Source organism: Mesocricetus auratus, unplaced genomic scaffold, assembly GCF_017639785.1.
Source record: "Mesocricetus auratus isolate SY011 unplaced genomic scaffold, BCM_Maur_2.0 Super-Scaffold_2245, whole genome shotgun sequence".
In the NCBI taxonomy this organism is placed as follows: domain Eukaryota; kingdom Metazoa; phylum Chordata; class Mammalia; order Rodentia; family Cricetidae; genus Mesocricetus; species Mesocricetus auratus.
In genome coordinates, this window is record NW_024429180.1 from 42,290,310 (window position 1) to 42,306,855 (window position 16,546).

General features: G+C 45.1%; 1 protein-coding gene and 1 long non-coding RNA gene across 3 annotated transcripts in view; one reads left to right on the forward strand and one right to left on the reverse strand.

Moving 5' to 3' along the window:
• Vwa8 (von Willebrand factor A domain containing 8) overlaps nucleotides 1–16,546 on the reverse strand; it is a 347,144-nt gene that overhangs the window by 1,967 nt on the left and 328,631 nt on the right. The window contains exons 41-44 of the mRNA XM_040756735.1: nucleotides 12,854–12,979; nucleotides 10,331–10,489; nucleotides 2,464–2,562; nucleotides 1,549–1,787 (exon numbers count right to left, since the gene is read on the reverse strand). Of these exons, the coding sequence (XP_040612669.1) occupies nucleotides 1,549–1,787; nucleotides 2,464–2,562; nucleotides 10,331–10,489; nucleotides 12,854–12,979 (623 nt within the window). The remainder of the gene's footprint in view (nucleotides 1–1,548; nucleotides 1,788–2,463; nucleotides 2,563–10,330; nucleotides 10,490–12,853; nucleotides 12,980–16,546) is intronic.
• Nucleotides 1,794–15,076, forward strand: LOC121143982. Of its 2 annotated transcripts, XR_005881307.1 has the most exons (7): nucleotides 1,794–2,057; nucleotides 3,730–5,184; nucleotides 7,438–7,607; nucleotides 8,406–8,582; nucleotides 11,841–11,968; nucleotides 13,893–13,966; nucleotides 14,536–15,076. It is a non-coding gene; the product is annotated as an uncharacterized LOC121143982 (long non-coding RNA). The 2 variants fall into 2 exon arrangements; XR_005881312.1 differs by having other exon boundaries at nucleotides 8,406–11,968.

The window sequence follows — 16,546 nt, forward strand, 5'->3', positions numbered from 1 at the left end:
CCGTCTCAACTCAGCCAGCATTTGATGAGCTTGCTGCCTGCCTAATGCTGGGCTGGTGCTGGGGAAATGTGGACAGAGAAGGCTTTGAGGAAAGGAAGGCTCCAGAAAATGTCAAGTCCTAACACATAAAAGTGAGGGAAGCGTGTGCAGTGAGTTCCAGTAAGTGACCACGAGCCCGTGATACCCAGTCTGTTCTCACGCTCACTGATGCCACAGCATCCAAGGGGCTGGATCCTCCCTGGTATGAGGGTCTGTACCACAGATCCCCACACGTAGAGGCAGAAGGAAAAGCAGGCCCTCTATTTGTAAGATAGGATAGTTTTTTTCTGAGATACATTTTCAGTTGTGTTTTCTGCCTGTCATTTTAGGCAGTATTTTAGGCAAACACAAACCACAAACGCTTTCTGTTAGTTTCCTGGAGGCACTTATTGTCTGAGGATAAATTTCCTATAGTTATTATCAGCATGTTCACTGTAACATGTAACTACACACACACACAGTCTTCCTTTGTGTTCAAGGTGTCTCACCTACTTGTCTCTCTAGTAAGACACAGATTTACATACACACATGCGTATGTAGGCATATACATGTATGCTTATGTATATACATGTCTAAATATATACTTAAGTCATTGAAGTTTATGAGGATATGTATGCATATGCTTATGCAAGTCTCTATGTGTCTGTGGTAGTTTGAATGAGGACGGCTCATAGAGCTCTCCACTACTGTGACAGCACCATGCCTGTTTGCTTCCTGTCATGATGATCACAGACTAAACCACTGACGCTGTACACAAGCCCCAATTAAATGCTTGCTTTATAAGAGTTGCCTTGGTCATAGTATCTCTTCATAGTGGCAGAACAGTGACTGAGACAATGCCTGTTTACACACACCAAACCGACACACATAACATGCAGATGAACACAGTTTTTGTTATGCTATGAAATTTACTATTGTTGGTTTATTTTATCTAACCTGGGGCTTCATGCATGCTAGGCAAGTGCTCTACCACTGAGCTACACCACAGCTCTCTATATTTACTGACTTGAATGATCTGAACACAAAATGATTAGACTGGGCTTGGGGTCTCTGTAAAGTACCTACCCCATAAAATACTGTCTAACCTATTAGGGGGAAATAAATTTGGTAATTATTTATTTTATAAAACAACTAAAATAGCCAGGTGTCGGTGGCTCAGGCCTTTGATCCTAGCACTCGGGAGGCAGAGGCAGGCAGATCTCTGAGTTCGAGACCAGCCTGGTCTACAAGAGCTAGTTCCAGGACAGCCTCCAAAGCCACAGAGAAACCCTGTCTCGAAAAACAACAAAAAATCAAAACAACTACAATAAATTCTTGTCCAAAAACCCTAGAGCATCATGCTTCTTCAAATTATGACTGCTTGCCCAAACAAGCCCAAGGCATCCCAAGAATAACATTAGACTCCTAGACCCTGTTTCACCTGCCCTCCCCAGGCCCTCAGGCTGAAGCCTGAGAAACAATACATGTCATATATTTACTACACCTGCTGTCTGCTGTGACAATGCTTACCTGGCTGCTTGATCCCCTAAAGAGCCAATAAAAATGGCAAAGGCATTAACTTGAGGGTCACTTGTTAGGATCTGGGCAAATCGGGCAGGATTTATTCCGTATCGAGACAGATTTGCATCACTTAGGATGATGACAAAGTATTCATCAGCTTCTTCTTTGGTAATGTCCTTGATGGCATGCTCTGTCCCCTCGAGGGTGTGGTCCCCACTCATGCAGAACTGAGAGTGGGCATGCATGGTCTGGAAGTAAGAGTCAGGGCACAGAACCCATGAGTGAGCAACTCCTTTTCATAAACACGGTAATTTTTTCTATTGGCAGAGTGTCAGCCTTTTGATTGACACACTGAGTGGCAACAGTACAATAACATATGGTGACTAGCTTCCTTAGAAACAGTGTTCACAACGGACACTTTGAAAATTCAACCTTCTACTTAAAGCAAGAAAATATGTATGCAACTTGGTATCACACCGGAGAAGAGCAAGATGCAGGAGAAAAAATAAGTACACAAGGTAATCTGTGATGCTGAACGCTGTTTCTAGTGGCAGGGGGTAAATCTGTCTTAAAGTCATGTTGTCTACTGCAGATTTAAGTATGCGAAACTGAATTTATCATTCAAAAGTGCTAAGAGAAATAAACGATTTGGAATACAGAGTACCCTAAAAGGGACTATTCTTTCCTTACTACTGAGCATGGCCGTCTGACTGTGAGGAGTTCTGTTCTTAGATGCTCAGACCCAACAAAGCATTGAAAACATGCAGGGAAACTTATTTAGTTGGTGGAAAAGGAAATTTAAACACAAAAGATGGTTTCTATTTAGTGTTTTAAAGTGTATAATTTATCTACTGCTTCTTCAGAAACTCCCAGCTTTTATCTAATAGAGATTCTCACGACACAGAAGGGACAGAATGTATTTACCTTCAGAATTTCCAGTCTCTGCTTATTGTCCTTGGGGATTTTGTTAGCTGGAACAAGGCTAATGTTGTAGCCATCTCCTGAGTGTCCAGCGATGTCATACTACATGCAAGAGAGTCACAGAGCATGGCGTCAGTGACAGAGTGATCATTGGTTCTATAGACTCTCAGCTTGGGACTGGCAGAAAAGGAATAGAGAAAGACAGAGAGGCAGATGTATTCTATTGACAAAGGCAAACATATTTTGGAACTCATTCTGTTTGGGTCCACCTTCTTCTGAGATCTTCCTCTGAGATTTCTGCCCCCTGGAGGAAGGTGGGAGGGATGCTGAGGACTTTAGGGGATACCCCGACTTCGTGTGCAAGTTTGAAGGGAGCCCTTGTAAGAAGCACACACGGTGTGGGGTTCCAGCTGCCACGTCTGTACTCTCTCCTCTCTCCATAATTGTGGTCAAGTCTGGTAAACATAATGGGATATCACTTAAGATTACATTAACTGCCAGGACAAAAAGGGTTCTGGGGATGTAATTAAATTTACTCGATTGTGTATTAATCAAAAGAGATTATCTAGTGGGCCTAACCCAATCAATTGCACAGAGGTTTTTTTTTTTTTCTTTCCTGGCTGCTAATAGAAGGGGAAGGTAAATTTGAAGCATCAGGGAGAGCTGACATGAAGGAGTTAGCTATGATGGAGATGGAAGGGACTGTGGAAAAGAGCCTCAGTAGCCCCCAGAAGCTGAGAGCCAGCAGGAAATTAGGGACCTCTGTCCATGATTCTGAACAAATCAATTTACCAACAAGCACAATCTGATGCTGACCCTTCCCCAGAACCTCAACAGAGAACAAATGTGTGCACCTCTAGTTTCTATAAGTAAAACCTACTCATAGAAATTAAAGAACAAGGCTGGGCGATGGTGGCGCATGCCTTTAATCCTGGCGCTCGGGAGGCAGAGACCAGCCTGGTCTATAAGCTAGTTCCAGGACAGCCTCCAAAGCCACAGAGAAACCCTGCCTTGAACCACCCCCCCACTCCCCCCAAAAAGAAAGAAACTAAGGCACAAAAAGGCCAAAACTATCCACAGTTGTGTTCAAGATAACCTCTGAAAGTATTCTATGACAGAGGCCCTTGGGCATTTTGTTCCTTCTAACAGACATGGCAAGCTGCATAGTAACATACAAACACATCAACCTAACTTTGGATGGTATCGACCATGTGACTGTATAATATGCTTATCCACTTGTTAATGCATGGCATGTATCTTTCAATTTAGAAAGCACTGTCGAATTCTGTCTTCTGGGCACATGAGAAGTCCTGACTGTTGTGAAGAGGTCAGTGTTGGGAGTCGGGCTGCTCGTCTACAGAATTTCAAAAGAAGTCAGAGGTGGATATTGTGGGAGGGGTCAGTCTCTCCCACTGTCCCTCTGACCCCTCCCACTGTCCCTCTGACCCCTCCCACTGTCCTTCTGACCCCCCCCACTGTCCTTCTGACCCCCCCCACTGTCCCTCTGGCCCCTCCCACTGTCCCTCTATTAAAGACATTATGTGATGATATAAAGGTTGGGACACTGGACAATTGAAGTACCTGTAAAGAAAATAGTGTGGATCTGGGGATGAAGACTTTAGGGGACACTTACTTGGGACATCTGACAATCTAGCATTAATCAACTACTGTCCTCCAAACACCTACTGTAAGCCCCGACTAGGTGTGATCAAGCCATTTCCTATCTGTGCCTCTGAAAACGGTTCTCTGAAGGCAAGGTTTTAGGACTCATCTTTGCACTTTTAGTTACTGTGACAATGTTGAGCCTGTTTGCTGCAGAAATGCCCTAAGAGCCTGCAAACAGCAGTCAGCTTGCCTTTTGTTTGTGGGCTCCATTCTTTTACAATCAATCTAGAAACCAGAATGCTGTTTTTCCTAAGCCAGATGACAAACGCAATCTAACATAGCTGACCGAGGCTGCCACATCTGAAACGGGAAGTAGAAAAATTCCTGGTGAAAGTGCCCCACATTAAAACAGAAAGTGGGTAGCATTGTCTGGGAAAGATGAATTCCACTTTGGATGAGGCTGGGGTGAAGACGTAGCTTTCATCCCCAGGAGGACATAACTGGAGGTCTACACAGGATGGCTAAACCTTTGGAAACTATAAATCTCTCTACAAACGGCCAGATAAAACATGCGCTGTCTCCTACTCTGATAAATTTACACTGTAAATGACCTGTGAGGCCAGGACCAAATTACAAGTATGTGGCCTCCCTAAAGCTTGTGGAACATGGCAATACAGAGGGGGCCTCTGGTCCCTCTGGCTCACACCATCTGAACCTGCCCTAGGAAGGCAGGAGCTGAGAGAAGAGGAGGGCCATTCATCTGGGTAGTCAGAATTTGGAGGAAGGCCTGGCCCCTGGGTCCCCTGTGTACCTCCCCTGGGAGGGCTTGGTCAGGGGCTGAGGGGTTACGTGTGCTTCCCTTCCCCTCCCCTCTCCTTCGTGGTACTGGGCATGGATCCAGTACTTTCCCGCTGTGTTCAATCTCCAGCCCCCTTCTTGAGAGAGGGTCTTACTGAGTATTCCAGGATGGTCCTGAGATCACTGTCTTCAGGTGGCTCTTGAACCTGCAAAGCTCCTGCCTGAGTAGTTGGTTCCTGGCCTGTACTACCGGGTTGCTGAAGTACCTATTAAAGAGCGGCTCACACAGAGGGGAGAAGCAGATTCCCATGCTGCACTGCGGTAAGAGGACTATGACTGGGTTTTTCCTCCCTTTTAAGGGATGGTTGGAATTAATTAGATAATAATGGATGTGACCAGGTAGGACTTTACCCATGTATCTAAACATGTTTAAAAACAGTAGTTTTCTTCTCCTTAGAACTGTCTTGAGTTCAAGGGAAACATATGAACTCACTCTATTTTTATTTGTGTGAGATTATGTAGCCCAGGTTAGTCTCAAACTCATGATCCTCCTGCCTCAGCCACTCAGTGCTAGGATAACAGGAGTGTGGTATCGCAACAAGTTGGAGTCATTCATTTCCATTCTCTGACCGTTGACTCTACCGTTTACCCAGGCTGGGCCCTGCCAGTACCATCATTTAATGAGCCGGGATAGGCCACACACGTGTTTCCATGGAGCAGCACAGGACTCAGTAAACAAGAGCCCCATTGTCCTATCAACCACCCAATGGTTAGGCTGTAATTTTTCTAAGTGGCTTACCAAGTATCCTGGAAATCTTCAAGGAGTCGTGTTCTTAGCATTCAGCATAAATACTAAATGACAGCCCACGAGAGGCCCTCTCTAATGCTGCTTTGCTTTACAATTTGTTTAGATCCCCTTTACTGGGTTTGTTTTGAGAACCTCATTCCTTTAGAGGAAAGCATAACAAATATCAAGCAAATCAGAGTCTTAATGAAGACACAGACATTTGCCACCCAGCAGGGATTTAAAGCAGATGACAAAGGGAGACCCACACACCCAGAGCTACCTGCACATTCAGGGACATGACTGAGGCCTCAACTGAGTCCTTCTTCCAGGAAGGATCATCACTTGCTGGCTTGGCGATAGGCTATGCTCCTTTAGGCTTCTGACGAGAAGTCAGTATAAAGCAATCTATTTAGTGATGACGATGGTCAATAATACTTGCTTTGCTGTCCTAACCCACACAGCATCTTCATAAAGATTCTATGAACCAACTCTGCTGTGGATGGTTGACACCGATGCTGGGAGGGACCATCAGCCTTTCCTAGAGCAGAGATGTAGTGTTGCCTCTAAATTCATGTGTCTGATTGTTAATCCAAGACACCACAGAGAAATAGTGACTCTCCGGGCTATTCCTATATCTCTCCTTAAGCTTTTTGTGTCTTGGGGCCAATATTTCTGTCAACTAGTGGGTTCATTCTGAATGGACTCAACAAACTGTGCACTTTTTGGAGGAGTCCTACCTCTAGGTAATAGTACAAATATACTGAGAGCCTAAATCTGATAGGCTGACTGGTCTCCATATTTAAACTCAAGTAATGTCCTTAAGGCCCTGGGAAAGGAATAATTACAGATACTCAGCTAAGTGTGTGATAGAAGGAATTTCCCAGCAGGTGTCAGTGAGTCAGATCTTTCTATAGCCTTCTGGGAAGTAATATAGCCTCCCTGACCAAAATATCATCAAAGAAACCATGTCTATTATACCACCTTTGCATGCTGGGATATTAAAAATAGGAGATGAAAGATGATAAAATTTACTTTTGAATGAATTTTTAAAAATACTGATTTGGCATAAGTTTGGGCATAAGCAAAACAGAAATAAATATGATAAAAAGTAAGAAGGCTCTTCAAATATGGGGTTAGAAGTCCTGGCATTTCATTATCTAGTGGTATGACCTGGGCCAAGTAGTTAACTTCTTTGAATCTTTTATTTATTTTTTTTTGTGGAAAGAGATTGGTGAAAATAATTCCCAGCTCCAAGGTTCCATGATAATTTAATGGACTACCCAATGGAATGGAAAGTTGGCTTCTGGTAGTCTGAGGAGCACTTGTGTCTTGTATTCGTCTGTGGAGGGTAGAATGATTCACACATGTGAGGTGTGAGGACCAATGGCACTGTCTACAGAGGGAGTCTTCAGACTTAATAAGAAACACAAGACAGTACTGGTTCTAGAAGAATGGGTTTCTTTTTCATCTCTCTCTTTCTCTGTGTGTGTGTTTGTGTTGAGAACAGAACCCAGTGACTCGTATACAGGCTCGGTGTCCTGGTTAGTTTTTATCATTAATGTAGGAAGAGAGAGCCTCTGTTGAAGAACAGTCTGGCCTGGGGTCATCTTTGTGAGAGAGGACTCAGCTCACTGTAGATGGTTCCATACCTAGATAGAGGACCTGGGCTGTATAAGGAAGTTGGCATTCCTCCATGGTTCCTGCCCTGACTCCCACAGTAGACAGAGACCTGGAGATGGAGTACGTTTTTATCCCTAAAGTGCTGTTGTTCTTGGTGTTTGTTGCAGCATCAACAGGAAGCCAGAACACTGGGTGAATTCTTCACCGCCAAGGCTGTATTCTGAGTCCAGGGTTTTTCTAATGCTTTTTTGCATTTAAAATGTTTTGGCTATGGAATCCTTGCTCCAAATGAAAAACTGTATGAAGTCCACTTTGTGCAACACTGTGCAGAATCAAGGTAAGTGAAGGTGTTTTAGCAAAGTTAGGGGAGGGAGGGGTCCATGGAAAAGTGCTGTCTATGCCCCTCAGCCCACAGGTTCTCCACTGGATTCCTTATATACCGGCTGCCTTAGAGTATGGCTCACATACCTTCATAGAAATAATATATTTTAAGTTATGGTCTCTCCAAAGCCCAATTTCTGAATGAGAGAACCTATTTTCTGGTACCATTATTTGAATATTTAGTAGAAAAATAGTCACCAAACTTTTGGTGTTACTGAGTACTTTGAAAAGAAAGTCTATTTTAAGATGACAATGAAAACTCCCAGGAAATTGAAGAAAAGGACAAACTGGAGTGAAGCTAAAGGGGAAAAAGCTTCACTTTTCATTTCACAGAAATGAAACAGTTTACACAACTGACAGCATTCTAAGTGGATAGTGGGAATGATGCTGGTCATCGGCTGGGGGAGCTGATGTTGACTCTCAGTAACTTGTGCTGTTCCGGGAATATGCAAAGTCAGATGGTTGATTGAACACTCTGAGGTACTTTAAAGACTTCAAGTGGCTTAGCAAATGTCACGCTGCTGAATTACCTTTCTGTCTCAGTAACTCTCATGCTTGAGGGCCCCTGTGGTTTGGCATGGGCTGTGCTCATGTGGAATAGAAGTGGAGGCTGACTCCAGACTCTTCAGCGAGCCTCCAGTACAGACTATAATGACCCACAAGTCAGCACGGAGCTCTAGCCAAACACAACAGGAGCAGATGCCAGGGGGGATGGGGAGCACGCAGACCACCACACCAGGAGGCACTTCTGTAGGCTGCAGAGCAAACGCCGAGCGGATGCCATCACAGCCCAGGGCCGAATGAATTAAGAACTGTCTGGAACTGAGGGTAGGAGCTTCAGATCACGCGGCTACATCGTAAAGACACCGAGTGATGCCAGGCTGGCATTCCACAAACTGTCATCTACTCATGAGTCACCTTCTATTTTCTGGTAAGTTACGGCCTCTCGGTAGTTATTGCTGGACTGTTTCTTCTTTCATGAACAAGAAACTGAAAGTACAGACAGACTAAGTGGTTGGGAACAATGATGACGTAAGGGCTAGCAAATATTTCTAAATCAAGTATTTCTTCCATGGATGCAGCTGGAATGTGAGAGGGGACAGACCGAGTCTCAGTTCTTCGTCCTTCCTCCTTTGTACTGTGTGCAACTATTCCTCCTGTACCCTCAACATCTAATTAGAAACACGAAAGGCTCTCACAGAGTATGCGATTCTGTCACTCTTATGTCCTCTACAGAGGGGTCTGTGGCCAGTCAAACCTCAGACGTGGCAATATGACAGGGAAGACCTGGAAAGAGCTGATGAAATCAAGCGGATGTGGGGCAGGTCCAAACCCCAACATGAAATGAAGGGGACGTTGGGGTGCGGCCATTTATACTGATCCATGGCTGTCTAGACGTCCACTGGTTGTCTAGACACCCATTGGCCATCAGTGGTCGAAATGATTTAAATACACCTTTCTATAAGGACAATCAAGATGCAATCACACATGAGGTATGGGTCAAGAGAGGGAAAGTCTGAAGGGCAGTCCCAGAATCCTGTGCAGGAAAGACGATGACTTCTGGCTCCCACAGAAGCCGTGTCATGTCCGTCACGACGTAACTCAGAAGCAAAGTCTCTTCCCAGATATCCCGGAGCAGCCTGTCATAGTGAGTCTTTGATTTGGGCTCTGGGATTCCTGGCAAGTGTAATAGAGCCCAGAGGAACTCTTGAATAGTTTCATGGTCTTCAGTGACCATGAGGGACAGGAGCGGGAGCCTCTCATGCTAAGTCATGTGTTATTTGCATTTGGACCACTGTGCAGAGCCTTGTAGCCTCACAGCACACACTGCTGGGTGCTGCTTATCCATCACCACTTAGATCTGAAAGTCTTTTCTGCCAGGGACCCCGGGAGGGCCAACAGGCTGCACCCTTCACAAGGAGCTTAAGTGAAACAGCCGTGGCTGTCCTAGGGTACAGATGGGGTGACTAAATGGCAATGATTCAAGACTGTCTGATCTCAGGGGTTACTTTATCCAGTACAAACTCTAGAGTTCCGATGTTGGTCTGGGCGTCCTTCACAGTGTCTATACACACCATGTCTCTCTGGCATGTGTGGTGCCCGGGTTGCCCTGTGCATGGCCAAGCTCAGATGGGCTCATACTGGCTGGCAGCACAGCGGCATGGGGATGCCCTCCCTATACGCAGACCTCTGAAATGGAGGGGTTAATAGCAAAATGAAGAACAAGAAGCTGGAAGTGAGCAGAAGGCTGCTGTCTCCCAGAAGTGTCTTCGCGTCAGTTGGGGACCTTTATCATCGTCTCTCCATTGTCCATGTGGAAAGGGAATGTGAGGCAGAGAACAGGACATTGTCAAGTGGTGCACAGACCACGGCTGGTGTCAGTGCTAAGGGGCACCGGGATGAGGATACCCAGGGAAACTTGGGAAGACTTCTTCGGTGTTTGTAAGGAACGTCACACAGCTTGTATGTTGCCTGCTTTTTTCTGTGGGAACCAGAGGTTTATCAGGCCCATCAATTATGTTACTATTAGGACAGGGAAGCAGCAGGCCACTCTCCTGGCTGACAGATGAACTGCTGAGAGCAGGTGTCCAGTGTTCTGGGTGGAGTCTGCTTCCACGGCTCACCCTAGCCCAGCAGTAGTGATCAATGAAATCCTAGACCCCCAGCTCATGCCATTACCTTGAACTTCTCCTCATAGTTCTCGAAGGCCTCCATGACCATGCACACCGCCTCCATTGAGCGCTCCAGTCGGCGATCCACCCCGTTGAAGCGGTACATACTGCCAGAAACATCCACCACAAGGCGCAGGCGCTTGGGCTTCTGCTGTGGGCTACCCAGCTAAGGGAGGGAATGGCGGAAAAACATGGTCAGCTGCCATCCTGGGTTCTTACCCAGGGTCTGCAGGGCCAGCCCAAGTTGGGCAGATCTGCCCCAGCGGGTAACTGTATTCAGAAAGTGGCTATCAGATCACACTGGCCATCGGGACCACATGGGAAGTGCTTCTTCTGGAATATATTAAAAGCAGCCTTCTGGGGCTGACTGCTTAAAGACAGCGCTTTAAACATACAAATCTAGAAGGATAGAAGCCCATGTCATTTACTCTATGCCTCAGCACCCCCTCCCCTGGAAAGAGAGAGTGTGTAACTGGAGGAGAGTCCACATCAGTTTCACGTGAAGAACATTTTCTACCTAGGCTGAAGAAATGCCAGACTGCCAAGACACGGTTACATGAGAGGGAGTCTGGCCAAGAGCGTGAGGAAGCATTTTTAGAATGGCTCAATTCTTAACCTTTTTTTTTTTCTTTTGCCAGTGAACTAGTGTTTTTTTTCTTTTCTTGGCATTGAGCTGCTATCTGGCAAAAACTACTGATTTAAAAATGTGAAACCTTATGAGATTGCTTTGGAGCCCAGACCTGCCAATGTGCAAAATTTTAAAAAAGTTTGTCAGTAGCAATAAATAAGAGAAATTCCAGATTATTCTGTTATATACTTGCTGACATGCATGAAAAATAATGGGCAGAACCAGTAATTTCCAGAAAATACTGTAGGGGGCTGGTGAGATGGCTCATGAGATGGCTTGGCAGGTAAGGTTCTCGCCATCAAGCCTGACAACCTGAGTTCGAGTCCCAGGGCTGTGTGGTGGAAGGAGAGGACTGGACCCCCCCCCCCCCCCCACGTCCTCAGACTTTCATATGCCTGCTGTGCCATGCATGGCCCCTACATATGCACAAGCTAAATAAATAAAAACCTGAGAGCCCCACAGATGCTCAGAGCATAACGGTAGGAAGAAATGTCATATATATTCCTTGAAAACTTGCTGAGTCTGCCCCAATTAGAAGCAGTGGCACACGGCTGAGACTAAGCCACAGATGTGTCCAAACACTTACTTACCACAGTGAGTCAGTAAGGAAGCAGCTGTTGACTCATGGCAACGACACAGAAACGAGAGCCCCCAAATCACCACCAGACCCACTCTGAGTAAACATTTCAGACAGCAGCGTCCCTAATGTCACTCACTGCACCCCCGCCCTCAGCCGCTACCAGAGGAAACCCCAAAGCTCAGTAACATTCAGTGTTTGACTGCGTTGCCATAGTATGGCAAATGTTTACTTACTATAATTAGTGTAACTTAGGGGAGAATTCTTGTTTTCTAAAAACTAAAGGCATTTGATGGACACAGATTCTTAAAGTTCCAGGAGAGCAGGACCACGAAGATTGCCCTGAAGACCCCTCTGGGATTCATAAACAGCAGTGTCCATTCCTCCCACCCACAGAACACCACTGTGCCGCAGAAGAGGACCTGTAGGCAGTCACACAGGTAGCTCTTGGCTTTCTGCGTGTTCTGTGGATGGGATACGGGTGGTCAGAGTGAGGGATGCTGGTGGTGGTCTCGGTTTCTTCTTTGCCTGAGCTGGGTGGGGTAGGAAGGCTGGCTTTCTCTCTGCTCAACACTGTAACTCCATGAACTACCTTCTGCAGCTCTGTGAGCTGGCATCTTCAGGATTTAGTATTTACTCCCTTCGCTGCCTGCTTGGACCTTAGGCCACAGTTTGATCCCTGCTGGTTAACTCCTCTGGATTTGATTAAAGCTTATACTACCTTTGTAAACAAGCTTTGTGCTGATTTGAGACAGAGTGACTTTATGTAGCCCTGGCTGCTCTGGAACTTGATAATATAGATCAGGCTGGCCTCCAACTCACAGAGCGTCTGCCTCCCGAGTGCTGGGATTAAAAAATTGCATCACCATGCCTGGTCCTTGTATCGATTCTTTTCCTTCCTTCCTTCCTTCCTTCCTTCCTTCCTTCCTTCCTTCCTTCCTTCCTTCCTTCCTTCCTTCCTCCCTCCCTCCCTCCCTCCCTCCCTCCCTCCCTCCCTCCCTCGGTTTTTTGAGACAGGGTTTCTTTGTGGCTTTGGAGGCTGTCCTGGAACTAGCTCTTGTAGACCAGGCTGATCTTGAACTCACAGAGATCCACCTGCCTCTGCTTCCCGAGTGCTGGGACTAAAGGCGAGTGCCACCACTGCCCCGTGTATCGATTGTTTCTTAAATTATCCTCTGTGTGTTCCATGTCTTGATGAGACTATTTATTTATCTATCTTAGTGTAGTTGTATATTCTGGGTTAGTGGTATTTTGACACACTTAATGAACTCTCTACAGAAGGCTGAACTATGTGGCTCTGAGGCTCAGGGTTACCCAATACTTACTTGGGGTTCCAAATCACCCCGACGTTTGTAGATGGCTTTTTCTCCAGCCAGCCCATCAATGATCTTGGCGTCGTCTAGTTCCCCAGTAGCTTGGTGTCTTAGCCACTGTCTTTCTTTACCTTTGGCCTGCAATGTCACAAACACATGCACACGGATCTTTATGTACTCAGTGGTGTAGTTCTGACACACTCTTTGCATGAATAACAGGAAACACTCCAGGATCCTATCAGTAAGAAATGGATCTGCAAGAACGTAGTCACATGTTCCCTGCTCTGCTTACAAGAGAAGCGCTTTGTGTGTGTTTTGTCAGTTGTAATTGTTTTAACACGGAGAACAAATACAGACAACACACACACACACAAAGGACATATGAACAGGAAGGCGGTAGGCAAATTAACCCCAGTGGAAAGTTCAGTGTCTGGAAATGTAATGATGATGTATTTCTTAAGGATTTTCTGTCACAGCAAACCTAGAAAATTTATTAGGTAACAAAATAATCAGCTTTAACTTGCTAATGGTCACAGAGTCTGTAATTCAATCTTTAGTGGTCTCCTCTTGGACAGCAGTTTTGCAACTCAAATTCCTGAGACTTAGTATGCAAACTAAAACAGCTGAGGAGGACGGGAGCAGCCTGTGGCCCCACAAGGCTCTCTGTTTTTCTAGATCTGGAGATCATCTGAATTACTTTTCAAAAGGTATTTCCATGTGTGCTTTGCCACCGTAACTTACAACTATGCCAGGTGGCCCAAAGGGACAGTTACATGATAAAGAACTCTGTGCTGGATAGTTTTATGTTAGCTTGACATCGGCTAAAGTCATCTGAGAGGAGGGAACCTCAACTGAAAACAAAAAAGTGCCTCTATAAGATCAGCTGTAGGCAAGCCTGTAGGGCATTTTCTTTAAGAGACTGATGAGGGAGGTCCCAGCCCACTGTGGATGATGCCATCCTGGGCTGGGGAGCCTGGGTTCTATAAGGAATCTGGTTGAGCAAGCCACGGGGAACAAGCTAAGTGACACCTCTCCATGGCCTCTGTATCAGTTCCTGCCTCCAGGTTTCTGCCCCTTTTGGATTTCTGTCCTGACTTTCTCAATGATGAACAGCGCTGCTGAAATGTAAGTAAAATAAACCCTTTCCTCCCCACACGGCTTTTGCTTGTGGTGTTCCACCATATCAATGGAAACCTTAACCAAGGCAAATCCTAACATCCCAAGGAAAGCACATGATTATGGCAGTCCATGATCACAATTACATTAGGATATATGCTAAAGGAGCTTTGGAAATGCAAATATCAAAATATGAAGGAGGATGGAATTGTAGTTAGGATTTGAGGTTTTATATTTCCTTTGTGGTAACAGGAAGGGGCTTAAATTAAGTTTACTCTAGCTGCGGTAGGCATTAAAAATTGCCAAAAGAACCTGATATGATTCAGGAGTGAAACCACTACTAGTAGGGTGGGTGGGGAATCCTCAGGGTCAGTGCCTCTGACCTATGAAAATCAGTGAGTGGATTTCTACAACGGTGCATCTGTTATCTAACACAGCATAGAATTCTATAGCAGTACAAATCCCATATTCCCCCTAAACCCAGCTTAAGAATTCAACTTCCGCACTGCTTTGATGTCGATGGCAGCTAATCACTGCAACCATCTTCACAGTGACTTTTTCTTTGCTTATTTTCCTAGTTGCTGTTTAGGTGACAGTCAACCTTCATCAGTGTCAGGCCACTGCTCAGCATGATGGTGCTTTCTGAACATCCAAGAATGTCAGGTCTGAGAGGAAGCCTGTGGCCTTCCCAACTAGCCAAGAATGACAGGAAAAGCTGGACAGTGGTGGCACACGCCTTTAATTTCAGTACTAGAGAGGCAGAGGCAGGTGGATCTCTGAGTTTGAGGCCAGCCTGGTCTACAGAGCAAGTTCCAGGACAGGCTCCAAAGCTACAGAGAAACCCTGTCTCAAAAACAAAACAAAGGAAAAGGATGAAGCCAAGTCCTGGTCTCTGGCTCGGGGAGGTGGCTTGAGAAGGATGTCTGTCTGACCTGTGATCACTCAGTGGGAAGGGAGGCTAGAAGACTTCCCATCCTCCTACATCTGTAGCCATATATTTCACCAAGACTCTATGTGACCTAAGCTTTATCCCAGCATACCCTATTTCCATGCACCCTTGGAATTCAGGAACATACACGTGGGGCAACTGTCCACCAGAATTAAAATATTCATGCTGGTGATCTGGGAGGTTTACATTTCATGTTTAAATTAACATACCATTATTCAAATATGATAATTTTGATAAAGGAATGATACCCCAAATATAAAAAAATTGCTTAAAACCCAGTTTAGACAAGTGGGGGATAATCTGTTATTGTTTTGCTAAATGGACATCTTGCCATTGTGCTCTAAATACTTATGTTGACAGTCGTAGATTAGTGTTGCTCTTATGAGTGGTGGCAGTTAATGCGACTGCCGAATGCTCACTGTGTAAGGCTCAGGGAAGGAACACTAGGTAGAGAGAGCTGGATGGGGGATGCTATGAAAGGCTGTCTTCTAGACATGGCCATTGTAAGCATGAACAAACAGCAGCTCCAGTTACCTGCACAGGACACACACAAGCTGGGGCTGTCAACATTCTGTTGTGGATGGGAACAGGGCTCATGAGGTCCCTACCTCTAGCCCAAGGAGCTACTTGAGTTGTGGGGATGTTTCATTCTTCAGTGCTATAGGCACTGGTGAGTTGCTCATGCTCCAGTAACATACCACACCTGTCCGCATGGAAGTTTCCAGTAAACCTAAACTCTATACAAGACACGAATGCTGGAGGGAAGAATGGGGGGGCGTGTTAGAGGGCCATGGGGAGAAAGAAATTAAAGAAGATATTAGAAAATGGAAAGATCTCCCATGCTCTTGGATAGATAGGATCAACATAGCAAAAATGGCAAACCTATCAAAAGTAATCTATATATTCAATGCTATTCCCATCAAAATACCAGAACAATTCTTCACAGACCTTGAAAGAGAAATATACTCAACTTCATATGGAAAAACAAAAAACCCAGGATAGCCAAAACAATCCTGTACAATAAAGGATCATCTGGGGGCATCACCATCCCTGACTTCAAGCTCTACTATGGAGCTATAGTAATAAAAACACCTTGGTATTGGCATAAAAGCAGACAGGTAGACCAATGGAATCGAATTGAAGGCCCTGATATTAACCCACACATCTATGAACACCTAATTTTTGACAAAGAAGCTAAAAATATAAAACATAGTCAACAAATGGTGCTGTATAACTGGCTGTCAACATGTAGATCCATATCTATTTTGTTATACACAAAACTCAAGTCCAAATGGATCAAACACCCCAATATAAATCCATCCATACTGAACCTCATAGAAAAAGTGGGAAATACACTTGAATGCATAAGCAAAGGAGACCACTTCCTAAATAGAACACCAGTAACACAGACTGACAGCAACAATAAATGGGACCTCCTGAAACTGAGAAGCTTCTGTAAAGCAAAGAACATAGTCAACAAGACAAAATGGCAGCCCACAGAATGGGAAAAGATCTTCACCAACCCCACATCTTTCAGAGGGCTGATCTCCAAAATATACAAAGAACTCAAGCTAGAAATCAAACTACCAAATAATACAATTAAAACATGGGGTACAGACCTAAATAGAGAATTCTCAACA